We start from the raw sequence: 13,772 nt of genomic DNA on the forward strand, positions 1-13,772 counted from the left end.
GGTTGGCCTAAGAAAAGGAATCAGTGGTGGTGCGGCCTGATGTGGGATGATTGGTTACTGGGAAACAGCATTCTATGCTATTTTCACTATCAGGAAATCTCACTTTGCCCTTGATGTACACTAATGACAAAAACAAAAATAAACAAACAGAAACAAAATTACTCTTAATTTTTGTATTTGATCCTTTATCTTTTAGGATCAAATAAACTGAGATCATAGCTACTCTGAACTTGTTTGGGAAAGATTAAAGTATATTAGTTACTTCATGGTCATTATTTCTAAAATGTAGGTGAGCGATTATACTACTCAGGTTTTGCTTTGCTTTGTTTTATAGATGAGGAAACTGAGGTTTAAAGAGGTTAAAAGTACAGAGGAAACAGGATGGTTGGCAGATGGTTATAACCCTTCTGACTTTTTAGACCATCATTTTATTTGTTTTTCATTGTATTGGTGTATTTATTTAAAAGTTTTATTACCTGTATTACAAAAGCAATATCATGCCTAATATTCTTAAAGTACCAAAAGGTATATGGAGAGAAATGTCTTCCTTTTACCACTGTCTCACAGCCACCTAGTATCCCTTTTAAGGGCAACCAGTTTTACCAATTTCTTTGGATAACTATGCAAATAGTGTCCATATCCTCCTACCCTTTTAATGGATGTGTCATGGTATAGTCGGTGTTCCGTTGAAATTTAGGTTGTTTCTAAACTTTTGCTATTACAAACAATGCTGCAGTGAATAACACACATTTTTACAAATTTATCTGTGAGATATATTCCTAGAGTTGGAATAGCTGGGCCAAAGGGTATAAGCATTTATCATTTGACCTTTGATGAAATATTGCCTAATTGCTCATCTTAAGTTGTATCAGTTTATATCAGCAAAGTATGATTTCTCAGTGTAAAAGCTACTTGCTTATGGATAAAGCTATCTAGAAATAAAAATCTGTACACTTCCTGAGAACCAGTTTCCTCCCCCTTGATTTGTTTTCTTGACTCACCAGACAGGAGAGAGAGGTATCGTATCCCCACTTTCAGTTTGTTATGTCTGATAAGACTTTGGCCCTTCTTTCCCAGAGTGATGTACGTGCTCCTACTCTTCCTGCTGCTACAGTGAAGTAGCTTTTCCTTTTTTCGCATAGTGGGAATCTTTTACTAGGACTGGTTAGATTTATCACTTGAAGCATGATGAACCATTATATCAATTTCATTCTCAGTGTATTTATTTGGATTTGGAATTAGTCTTGTGACCCAAGAGAACACTTCTGGCTTTTCGTTCATAGTCCACTACCACCAAAAGTAAATTGACAGTTATTTTCTCACTAATGGAGAGAAGAGAAAACCTCTAATATAAAGTCCTAAAATATTTATGTTTGATTTTCAAATCTTATGTAAACAGTATATCACCTTCTACTGAGAAAGTATAACACATGCTCACTATTGAGGAGAAATGCTTGGCCCTGACAGGTGTGACTCAGTTGGTTGAGCATCATTGAGCAAAATGAGAGGTCACCAGTTTGATTCCAGGTCAGGTCACATGCTTGGGTTGCAGGTCTGTTTCCCAGTTGGGGTGTATGTGAGAGGCAACTGATCGATGTTTCTCTCCCCGTCTTTCTCCCTCCCTTACCTTCTCTCTAAAAATAAGTAAAATCTTTTTTTTTTTTTTTTAAAAGGAGAAATGTTCGAAGGAATTCCATCTGTTATCCCAGAGCAGGGACTAAGAAGCAATAAATTGATAACTGGTACTTACCTTCCTTCTTTCTTAGTCTCACCTTTCTGGATCACTCCTTACCCTCTGGGCAATAGCAGGGAGGTTTATTTTCAAAGCAGAGCATTTAGTAATTAGTATTCAAGGCAGCTTGAAAAAGAGAGAGCGAGCAGCCAGATTATAGTATAACTATATTCTGTTTATATACAACTGAAGTTTAAACAGAAACTGAAGGAGAGGATTTTGAAGTTTTCAACTCACCTGTTATGTAACTCTTCCCTTTCACTTCTAAAATATCTTTTAAGAAAAAGCAATTGTGAAATCCACTTACCCGAACAGTTTGGTACAAGCACTCTAACAAAGAGAGTTAATGGGCATGAGGTCAAAAGAGTCTTTGTAGCTGACATCTGTGATGTTTTTCCTCGCAGTCCCCAAATTAGAGTGACTGTGCAGAGGACACCTCGAGAGAGGGGTATGCAAGGATGGAACAGTCACACAGTGCCATTTCCAGTTTGTCAAATATGGGATATTGAATCAGTGTATTTTTGCAATAAATTTTCTTTTGGATTTAGGTGAGCGACCTGTAAGAGTTTATGCAGATGGAATATTTGACTTATTTCATTCTGGTCATGCCCGGGCTCTGATGCAAGCGAAGAACCTTTTCCCTAATACATACCTCATCGTGGGAGGTAAGGAAACATCTTTTATCTTTATAACCTGAGTGTGTTGGCTCTTGTTTTGGCTTTTAAGTAAGGGATATAGTACAGCCTCTCTAAAACATGCTGTACAAACCTGGAAAGAGAGAAGTTCTAAGCCCTTTAACCTGAAATGCCCAGTGTTTATCTCACTGTTTTTAGTCTGCAGTCATGGGACACCCCTCTTGCCTATTTAAGAATGACATTGCCTCTGGTTTCCAATTTATCATTTTGAATCAGCTGAATTACAAAATTCAGCTTAACAAATGTTATATGGTACAGTCCAGTCTTATAAAAATAGGATATGAAAACATTTTTTAAAAGTTAATTGGTGCACTAATGTTTATTTCAAAGGCAAAGATGTTAGTCCTGTTGGAGCCTCTCTTCTCCAAAGTGCGAACATATTAGTTAGTGAGTGTTGCTCCTGAAGGTGTATTTTGGATTAGAAAAAGCATTGTTATCTGGATGTGCTACCTCCAAAAGATTTTTCTCCAGGTGGGGGGAATGGTTACAGTCCTAGGGAGAGGTTGGTGACTGAGGAGTGGCTAAGCAAAGAGGGCTTGGACTTACAACTTTCCGATACGGTGAACTCAGTTTGCAGCGATGAGCTAACGCACAACTTCAAAGGCTTCACCGTGATGAATGAGAACGAGCGCTACGATGCGGTGCAGCACTGCCGCTATGTGGACGAGGTGGTGCGGAACGCCCCCTGGACCCTGACACCGGAGTTCCTGGCCGAACACCGGGTAAGAAACTGAGTGCAGGTCCCCGGTCCCTGTTTCAGAATTTCTTCAACTCTCAGGGCTTTTGGCAGTTGGTAGCTTTCCATTCACCTTATTTTGCTTCCTATCACAGAATATTAACCCTGATTTGTTTATTTACTACATTTATTATCCCCCATAACAGTCCTGTTGGGCAATTATTATTTCTATTTTATATATGAGAACAAGGCCAGAGAGACCAAATAACCTGGTCCAGATCACTCTGTACCAGGTAGAAATTGAATGTGTCAGTTAGGTTCTCTGTCCCTGCTGCCATCACCAGACACTGTAGATGTCCATTTTCATAGCATATCAGTCTATTTTTTTCCTAGGTGACTATGAGGAAACTTTTATTAAAGCTGGGGACAGTAAAACAAGGAAGGGCTTAGCATAGAAGAAGCAACAGGAGAGCCTAGGCTGGGCTACCTTAGCTCACTAGGAAGCCAGACAAGAGGGGGCCTTGGAACAGGTTCAGAGAGTAAGCCTGGGACAAGCTGCCAGCTGTCCATTGCCTTAGAGCTAAGGAGACATGTGCCTGTGGGGAAAGAAGTGGTGGAAGAAGTGGGAGAAGAAGAAAGGAAAGTCAATGGCATGGGCTGCTCCCCAGAGGGAGAGAGAGTGCATGTGCTGGGACCAGTCTCTAGGACACACATAGCCTAGCCATGCTCTCGAGTTCACATCACAGGAAATCAGACAAGTGTAGACGTCTCTTGTGTTGACTCGAATTTCGTTTCAGGGCTTTGATTTTGGACTAGAAGTTGTATATAATCAGAAACAAGGGAGATTTTTCACTTTTGCTCACTGTTGGTATTATAAAGCCCCCTTACCTCTTTTTAATTCTCCTACATTAAAGCAACAGGTTATCTGTAAAAGATAGGCTAAAAAAATGAGAGGGATTTATCAGGTCAGGTTGGAGGACCTGCTTCTAGCTTCTAGCTTCTATGTGAATTCACATAGAGGAGATGATAGTGATGTTACTACATCGCTGGGATAGTCATCCCTGACATTTGGGGTTTGATGGTTTATAACCACTTCTACATTTATTATATTTTCATTTGCTCCCCATAACAGTCCTGTTGGGCATTTATTATTTCCATTTTATATATGAGAACAAGGCCAGAGAGACCAAATAGCTTGAGACCAAGGCTTGAGAAACCCGCAAGTATATATATCATCAGTTCTCTAGAGGGGTTGTATGGGAGGTTGAAAGTGAACTTGTTCAATGAATCAGGAAGGAACAGAGTTAGCCAGAGTGCTTCAAAAGCAATACTTTCAAAGCATAGGTCTGAAGCTAAGGGATATTTGTTATAACTATTTAGGGTTAGACACACGTTTTACAGTTCTCTAGCTTTTCTATGCCAACGTTTGGCAGCCAATGGTACCAAAGATGTAATGGGTGAGATTATTTTTAGTAACACAGGCAGGCAGGCTCAGGCAGAAGAGGTTAGAGGAACTTCAAATTTTGCTTTTCTCCTTGTTAGCAGTGTATCCTCAGCCACAAGTCTTGCTTGCCCACCCAAGTTTCATTTTGCTACCTATGGATTCCTGATAAGTTGTGTATGAGGAACTGGGACGTTAGCCGAGAGTCCCTGACACAGTCCCGATGAGTCTGCTTCACACTACTGTGGCCTCTGGGAGTTGGTTATGGTGGTATTAGCAGTCATGTTAGCAAAAGGTATATGGCTTCTTCAGGAAGGAGTAAATGAGTGAGGTTTTAGCATATTTCCCAGAAATATTATGGATCTTAGTGCCAGTGGTCTCTTCACTGTTGCGAGAGGTATTGACACTAGTAAAATGGTGGATCCTGGGACCTAAAGGTCTTTTATGGCTTTGGATTTTGCATTTCTTAGGAGTGTAGATGTATCTATTCAAGTTCAAGGGTCCTTGGTTCCATTTTTATATCCCCACTGATCTCTAGGACTGAGAGAGGAACCAGTTAACAAAGAAATGACTTATTTCTCATTATTTCAAAAACTCTCATTTGACAAATTCATATAGACCCAGGAGGATGAGGAGGTTTTCTTTCTTCTCTCCTTAGCTCCACCCACTACCCAACACACCCGGCCCAATTTTCCAAACACGGTGACTGGTATATAGTGTGAGGGTGGTGCCTCCAGTAGACCAGGAATATTTATGATCTGTAAATAATTAAGTGGCTTATGAGTGAAGCATGGAATTTATGAGCAAAGCAGAGAGATAAAGAGAAAATGTCCAGTTAGGAGTGGCCTTTCCTTTTTGTCCTTTTTCTAGGCCTAAGTATGTACTGGTTCTTTCTGAATGGCTGGTATCCTCGGTTTTAAATGACATTTCCTTATTTTCAGATCGATTTTGTAGCCCATGATGACATCCCTTACTCTTCTGCCGGAAGTGATGATGTTTATAAGCACATCAAGGAAGCAGGTGAGTAAGTTGATGTGCATTTTTAATTTATGAGTGAGTCTCAGGGGAAGTGACAGGTATCCATCCACATTACTACTTGACAGAGAAAAGTCTATACATTGAGAAATTCAACATCCACTTTCAGGACACACTTTGGATAACGGGTTAAGGTGAGCGTAGTACTGAAGTCCAGCCATTCTCTGTCTAAACTTCTACTATTGATATCTCTTTTAATTTCAGGAAACCTCTCTCTAACCCCATATTTTTCTTTTTTGTTTTATTTTCTTTTTTTGTAGAGAATAAAAGATTTTATTCACTCTCCAAGAAATGAGAGGGGCATGATGTGGAGAGATACACCAGCATTAAGGAGTTGGTGATTTGAGCTTTTATTGGATTATAATCAGATTAAAAATGGTGGGGGGTGTTGCTCTTGTTGTGGCCCTTGGGCTATTGGGGCCTTAAAACACCAGGGTGCAGTTTGTTCCAGTGTTATCTTCCACCTGTGGCTGTAGGGAGCGGTTAGTTCCATTCTTGCTTTCCAGTCATTTCTAGTCCTGGGGACAAGCTCAGAAGAGCGAAATGGCAGTCATGTTTAACAAGGTCACAGGCCTGCTCAGCAAATGGTGCCTTGATAGCAAATGGAACTGACTTTATCCTCTTATCCCCTTCTGGTTTAAAAATGGATTTCTTCTTCTTTTTTTTTTTTTCTTTTTTGGGAGTTCCTTTTTATTAAAGTATATTTTATTGATTATGCTATTATAGTTTTCTTAATTTTCCCCCTTTATCCTCCTCCACCCCCCCAACCTTCCAGCTTTCTTCCCCCCCTTAGTTCATGTCCATGGGTTGTACATATACGTTCTTTGAGTCCTCTGTTTCCTCTACCATTTTTTTGTCTCTCCTCGTCTATTTTATGCCTATCAATTATGTTTCTTCTTCCCTGTACCTTCCCCCCATTCCTCCCTTCCCCCTCCCCACTGAAATCCCTCCATGTGATGTCCATTTCTCTGATTCTGCTCCTGTCTAGTTGTTTGCTTAATTTTTGTTTTTTTCTTTCTTTTCTTTTGTTGTTTTAGGTTCTTTTATTAATAATTATGAGTTTGTTGTCATTTTACTGTTCATATTTTTTTATCTTCCTCTTCATAGATAAGTCTCTTTAACATTTCATGTAATAATGGCTTGGTGATGATGAACTCTTTGAACTTGACCTTATCTGGGAAGCACTTTATCTGCCCTTCCATTCTAAGTGATAGCTTTGTTGAATAGAGTAATCTTGGATGTAGGTCCTTGAATTTCATGACTGGAATACTTCTTTCCAGCCCCTTCTTGCCTGTAAGGTATCTTTTGAGAAGTCAGCGAATAGCCTTATGGGCACTCCTTAGTAGATAACTCTTTTCTTTCCTCTTGCTGCTTTTAAGATTCTCTCCTTATCTTTAATCTTGGGTAACTTGATGATGTACCTTGGTGTGTTCCTCTTTGGGTCCAACTTCTTTGGGTCTGTCTGGGTTTCCTGGGCTTCCTGGAAGTCTATTTCTTTCTCCAGAGTGGTGAAGTTTTCTTTCATTATTTGTTCAAATAAGTTTTCAATTTCTTGCTGTTGCTCTCCTTCTGGCACCCCTATAATTTGGATATTGGAAAGTTTCAAGTTGTCAAAAAGGTTCAAAGTCTCTCTTCATTGTTTCAATTCTTGTTTCTTCATTCTGTTCTGGTTGGATGTCATTTCTTCCTTTTGTTCCAAACTGTTGATTTGAATCCTGGTTTCCTTCCTGTCACTGTTGGTTCCCCTGAGTATTTTGCTTGATTTCATTTTGGGTATCTTTCACTTGTTTTTTCATTTTTCAACCAAGCTCAATCAGATCTGTGAGCATTTTTATTACCAGGGCTTTAAATTCTCCATCAGTTAAGTTGATTATCTCCTCCTGGCTTAGCTCTCTTTTTGAGGTTTTGATGTGTTCTTTCATTTTGGCCCTATTTCTTTGTTTGGGGTCCCTGATAAGTTGGTGGACTGTGGGGGTGGGGCCTTGGGTAGTCACCAGGGCAGGCAACCCTCTTTGTTGTGCTGCGGAGCTGCCTGTGGGGGAGGGGCCAGAGAGGGAACAGTGCAGCTCACCTGCTGTCTCTAGCCCACTTTTCAATGAACTCTCAGGTGAGACTGGGAGTTTCTCCCACTGCGGCAACTGCCATAGTCCACAGCCACCTCTGAGTCTCAGTTTCCCCTTAAGTCTGCCCCTCCTGCGCAGCCTGCTGCCTCACTGCAGGCAGCCCCGCCCCCATGCTCTGTCGACTCACTGCAGTTTCTCTCCATCTGCCGCCTTATCAGTCAGGTTGTTCTGTTTGACTGTTTCTTTAATTCTGTGGTTGTTGGAGTTCCATGCAGTTTGATATTCTGGCACTTCTAGTTGCTTATTGATTTTAGATTGGTTGTTATCCTCTGTTTGGTTGTGCAAGGAAGCAAAGGGTTTCTACCTATGCCTTCCTTAATCTTGGCCAGAACTCCTCCCAAGAAAATGAATTTATTTTTAATGTCCTTGCCCAGCTCTGGTTTTGGGGAGTAGGGATGAAGGTCTCATCATCTGTAACTACTTCAGGCAGTCTAGGTTTGTAGAGCTGTCCCTGCCTGTGGGTCCAGGTATGGGTCATTAAAGACAAGAGGGTGGAATTGGACAGCCCACAAAGCAAGAGCTGTGGCTGGTGGCCATTTATGGAAGATCTTTCAGAGCCAGGATGCCCTGTTGAATAAAGGATAGGAGATATGTGTGGAGACGGCCTCAAAATAAGAATAAAGAAAAAGGCTGCTGTAGGTCCCAGGAGGGGAATTAGTCAGGAAAGCCAACACCAGATATTGAACTTAAAATCCCAGAAAGGGAGAGGCAGAGTAGTAGGTGAATTTTGTATGGCTCACCCTACATCAGTAGCAGTTATCAATAATTCCAAGTCAAGGGCTGAAAGAAAAAAATGAAACATTAGCTTGGAAGAAAACTAGGATTCTGTCAGTTTGTGCGTGACAACTGGGCCTTGTTATTTCCATTAAAACACAATTGCTCTCTAAAATCAACCACATTTTATTAAAGAGACTGTATATAAATTTAGTTTCAATGTGGCCTGATTATTTGCAAGAACAGCAATTAATTACATAGGCTTTTTCATATCTGCTTTGCTGAAATTTCTACAAGGAACCTTCAGATTGAATTTTAGTCAGTCTTTCAGGGCAAAGAAGCCAAGCCACACATTTGCCATCTGGCTTTGTCTGGACTACCTATTAGTTTGAGCAGATTCCTCGAGTTCTGGTTCCTTCTTTGCCATCTTTCAGGAAAGCGACCTAGGCTCCTTACCTGGAAGGACTTCCATGAACCATGTGACCAAGTAAGGTACCAGACCGTTTCTCAATAGGCTCTTATTGGCTTCAAAAGTCTATTTTAATTTTTTTAAAGTATGATTTATTGATTATGCTATTATACTTGTCCCATTTTTTCCTCCCCTTTATCCACCTCCACCCTGTACCACCTCTCCCACCAGCATTCCCCCATCTTAGTTCATGTCCATGGGTCCTACATATAGTTTTTTGGCATCTTGTCTTTCATGAATCTGAATACTTCTTTCCAGTCCCTTTTTGCCTGTACAGTTTCTTTTGAGAAATCAGCTGATAGTCTTATGGGAACTCCTTTGTAGATAACTGTCCCCTTTTCTCTTGCTGCTTTTAAGATTCTCTCTTTATCTTTTTTTTTAATATATTTTTTTATTTTATTGATTATGCCATTACATTTGTTCTATTCCCCCCTGTTCCCCTCCACCCTGCACACCCCTCCCCCACCATTCCCCCCCTTAGTTCATGAACATGTGTCTCGAGTTCTTTAGATTCTATATTTCCCCTGCTATTCTTACCCTTCCCCCTATCTATTTTCTATCTACTGTCTATGCTACTTATTTTCTGTACCTTCTCCTTCTCCCACTCCCCTGTTGCTAACCCTCCATGAGATCTTCATTTCTATGGTTCTGCTCCTGATCTAGCTGTCCTCTTAATTTGCTTTTGTTTTAGGTGTGGTTGTTGATAACTGTGAGTTTGCTGTCCTTTCCCTGTTCATCTTTTTTATCTTCTTTTTCTTAGGTAAGTCCCTTTAACATTTCATATAATAAGGGCTTGGTGATGATGAACTCCTTTAATTTGATCCTATCTGAGAAGCACTTTATCTGCCCTTCCATTCTAAATGAAAACTTTGCTGGATAGAGCAATCTTGGTTATAGGTCTTTGGATTTCATGACTTGGAATACTTCTTTCCAGCCCCTTCTTGCCTGTAAGTTCTCTTTTGAGAAGTCCACTGACAGTTTGATGGGCACTCCTTTGTAGGTGATTGTCCCCTTATCTCTTGCTGCTTCTAGGATTCTCTCCTTCATTTTAATCTTGGCTAATGTAATTACGATGTGTCTTGGTGTGTTCCTTCTTGGGTCCAACTTCTTTGGGACTCTCTGAACTTCCTGGATTTCCTGGAAGTCTATTTCCTTTGCCAGATTGGGGAAATTCTCCTTTATTATTTGTTCAAATAAGGTTTCCACTCATGACTGTTCCTCTTCCCCTTCTGGTACTCCTATAATTCGGATGTTGGAGCGTTTAAAGATGTCCTGGAGGTTCCTAAGCCTCTCCTAATTTTTTTGAATTCTTGTTTCTTCATATTTTTCTGTTTGGTCATTTTTTTCCTTCCTTCAGGTCTGCTCCCTTGATTTGAGTCCCAGTTTTCTTTCCATTAGTATTGGTTTCCTGTGCATTACTATTCATTTCAATTAGTTTAGCCTTCATATGTTCCTCTAATTTGTGACTAAAATCAACCAGTTCTGTGAGCATCCTGATCACCAGTGTTTTGAACTGTGCATCTGAAAGTTTGGCTATTTCTTCATAGCTTAGATTTATTGGCTCTGGGGCTCTGAGTTGTTCTTGAGCCATGTTTTGCTCTGTTTGTGCCTATTACATATTAGGAGAGGAGCCTTAGGTGTTCACCAGGGCGGGACCACCCAGGTCACTGGTTTGTGATGCTATATGTGGGAGTGGGGTCAGAGAGGGAGCAATGGCGGTCCTCTCCAATTGCCCAGTGCCCCTCACTGCTCGCCCCCGCCTGTTTATCTGAGCACAAATGTGCGAGCCCACCACCCTGCGAGATCTGTCTCAATGCTCGCCTCTTCATTGGTTTATCTGAGCGCAAATTCGAGGCTGACCGAAGACAGCCAGCCACTCCTCTTCCCTGGGCCCGCCCGTAGCTAGCCCGCACCTGCGATCCGCGCCCTCAGCTGCCTGCGCACTGCCCGGGTGGGGGGATCTTTTTTGCCCGACCCACTCCACTGCTGGCTTCACCCCTCTCACTGGTTTAGCTGAGCTGTTCGTTGTTTTCAGACTCTGTATTGTTCGATTTTCTGTGTGGTTTGGTTGCATTTATTGTTGTTAAAACTTTGTTATTTTTAGATTTGGTTGTGTGAGGACGCAAAGTGTTTCCACCTACACCTCCATCTTGGCAGAAGTCCTCTCTTTATCTTTAATCTTGGATAATGTAATTATGATGTGTGTTGGTGTGTGCTTCCTTGAGTCCAACTTCTTGAGCTTCCTGGACTTCCTAGAAGTCTATTTCCTTTACCAGATTGGGGATGTTCTCCTTTATTATGTTTTCAAATAAGCTTTAAATTTCTTGCTCTTCCTCTTCTCCTTCTGGTACCCCTATGATTCAGATGTTGGAACATTTAAAGTTGTCCTGGAGGTTCCTAAGCCTCTCCTCATTTTTTAAAATTCTTGTTTCTTCTGTTCTGATTGACTGTTTATTTCTTCCTTCTCGTCCAAAACATTGATTTGAGTCCTTCCCATCACTGTTGGTTCCCTGTACATTTTTCTTTATTTCACTTTTCATAGCCTTCATATTTTTCTCTATTTTGTGACCATACTCTACCAATTCTGTGAACATCCTGATTATCAGTGTTTTGAACTGTGAATCTGATAGACTGGCTATCTCTTCGTTGCTTAGTTCTATTTTTTTCTGGATCTTTGATCTGTTCTTTCATTTGGGCCTTTTTTTTTTTTTTTTTGTCTCCACGCGCCTATTACATAGTAAGGGGTGGAGGCTTAGGTCTCACTGCATTGTGAGACTGTATGTGGAGGAGGGGTTTGAGAGGGAACAATGCAGTTTGTTCAGCTCTCTGCCAGCTTTCTGCTGGTACCCACAAGCAAATTGGGCCCTTTTGGTGCTGATTCCCAGTTGGGTGGTTTTGTGTACATTCTAGGACTCTGTGGGTCTCTCCAACAAACTGTCCTTTGAGGCTTTATTTCCCCTTACTGGAACCCTGGGTTGCACGGTCTATCTCACTTCCCAGTTGTTCCTCCCAGTTTATCTGCATGCAAATGTGGGACCACCCACTCTGCCAGCTGCCACCTCGCCTGCCCCAGTTCTCTAGCCACCAGCTTGCCATGTGTCCTCTCCACCCAACTGCCCATTCTTCCCCTCCTACCAGCCTGGATGGATGTTTTTTCCTTAATTTCTTGGTTGTCGGACTTCTGTACAGTTCAGTTTTCTGTTAGTTCTGCTTGATTTTTGTTTTAAAATTTGTTGTTTTTCTTTTGGTTGTGTGAGGACACACAGTGTATCTACCTGTGCCTCCATCTTGGCCGGAAGTTGGATCTGTTTTTTCATTTGGGCCACATTTCTTTGTCCCCACTCACCTGTTATGGTATAAAGGGTGGAGCCTTAGATATTCACCAGGGTGAGGCAACCCACATGGCTGAGTTTTGGAGCTGTATATAGGGGCAGGGGTTAGAGAGGGAACAATGCCCCTTGCTCAGCTCTCGGTTGGCTTTCAGTCACTTCCCCTACTACCTACGAGCATATTGAGTCCTTCTGGTGCTGATTCCTGGGTGGGTAGGTTTGTATATGTTTTAGGTCCCCATGGGTTTCTCCAACAAACTCTCCTCTGTTACTGGGAGTTTCTTCTGCTGCCACAACCCTTCAGGTTTTTACAGTCGAAGGTTTCGAGGCTTTCTTTTCCCTCACTGGAATCCTGGGTTGTTCAGTCTGTCTTGCTCCCCAGTTGTTCCTCCCAGTTGATCCTCACACAAATGTGGGACCACCCAGTTTTCCAGCTGCTGCCTTGTCACACGTCCTCTCCACCCCTCCTACCAGTCTGAATGAATGTTTCTTCCTTACCTCCTTGGTTCTCAGACTTCCATACAATTCGATTTTCTAGCAATTCTGGTTGTTTTTTGTTTTTAAATTTGTTGTTGTTCTTCTTTTGGTTGTGCAAGGAGGCACAGACTATCTACCTATGCCTCCATTTTGGCCAGAAGTCATCAATCTTAATTCCTTGAGGTTTTCTGGTGACATCCAGAGTCCAGACATGACTCTTTTGATTATGACACTCCAGACAAAGACTTGGTTAATAAAGGCACATTTGGAAACTGGTGCTATTAAAGAGAACAGATTCTTATTGGGTTTATGCAAACAACCACATTGCCATAAAAATAATACTTATTAAGAGTTACTGAATTCTGGAGGGATTTAGGTAATCCCTCCAGAAAAATGGAGGGAGAAAAAAACCAATGTTTCAATATTGGTTATATGGGTATAATTTACCAATTGTTCTGGGGAAAAAAGTTTCCTTACATCTGGAAAACAAAAATATTTAAAATTAGCAATATTTTGAACAAGTTCATATGAATAACAATTACCTTTAGTTCATTTAGTCGCATATAACCAATATTCTTTGTCTTGATGATTTGCTAGTATGTCCATGAATTTAGTGATTCTAAGCATTCTATAAATCTTTATTTATTTCAAAGATATGACCTACTTAGATACCTGTAATTTAGAGTAAGTTAGAGTCCTTTTCATGAACCTGTTTAAACATACGTTTGTAAATTCAATACAGCAAAACAGTGACTATTTATAAATGACCAAATTTAAAATGACATAGTTGTAGATTTGATTAAAATGCAGTTGATAAAGAACTTTGCTTTTTTTGCCCTGGCTGGTGTAGCTCAGTGGGTTGAGCGCGGGCCTGCGAACCAGACAATCGAGGTTCGATTCCCAGTCAGGGCACATACCCGGGTTGCAGGCCGGTTCCCTGCAGGCCAGTTCCCAGCAGGGGATGTATGAAAGGCAACCATACATTGATGTTTCTCTCCCTCTCTCCTTCCCTTCCCCTCTAAAGATAAATAAATAAAAATCTTTAAAAAAAAAAAAAAGAACTTTGCTTTTCTGTACAGCA

The 13,772-nt window shown here is 41.0% G+C and overlaps 1 protein-coding gene across 6 annotated transcripts in view; it reads left to right on the forward strand.

Moving 5' to 3' along the window:
- Nucleotides 1–13,772, forward strand: part of PCYT1A (phosphate cytidylyltransferase 1A, choline) — a 60,991-nt gene that overhangs the window by 39,658 nt on the left and 7,561 nt on the right. For all 6 annotated transcript variants that reach the window (XM_037147404.2, XM_037147405.2, XM_037147403.2 and 3 more), the window contains exons 4-6: nt 2,281–2,397; nt 2,998–3,149; nt 5,486–5,564. In XM_037147404.2, coding sequence (XP_037003299.1) covers nt 2,281–2,397; nt 2,998–3,149; nt 5,486–5,564 — 348 coding nt within the window. The remainder of the gene's footprint in view (nt 1–2,280; nt 2,398–2,997; nt 3,150–5,485; nt 5,565–13,772) is intronic.

The sequence above is a fragment of the Artibeus jamaicensis genome, unplaced genomic scaffold, assembly GCF_021234435.1.
Source record: "Artibeus jamaicensis isolate MK-2021 breed Jamaican fruit bat unplaced genomic scaffold, CSHL_Jam_final contig_793, whole genome shotgun sequence".
In the NCBI taxonomy this organism is placed as follows: Eukaryota; Metazoa; Chordata; class Mammalia; order Chiroptera; family Phyllostomidae; genus Artibeus; species Artibeus jamaicensis.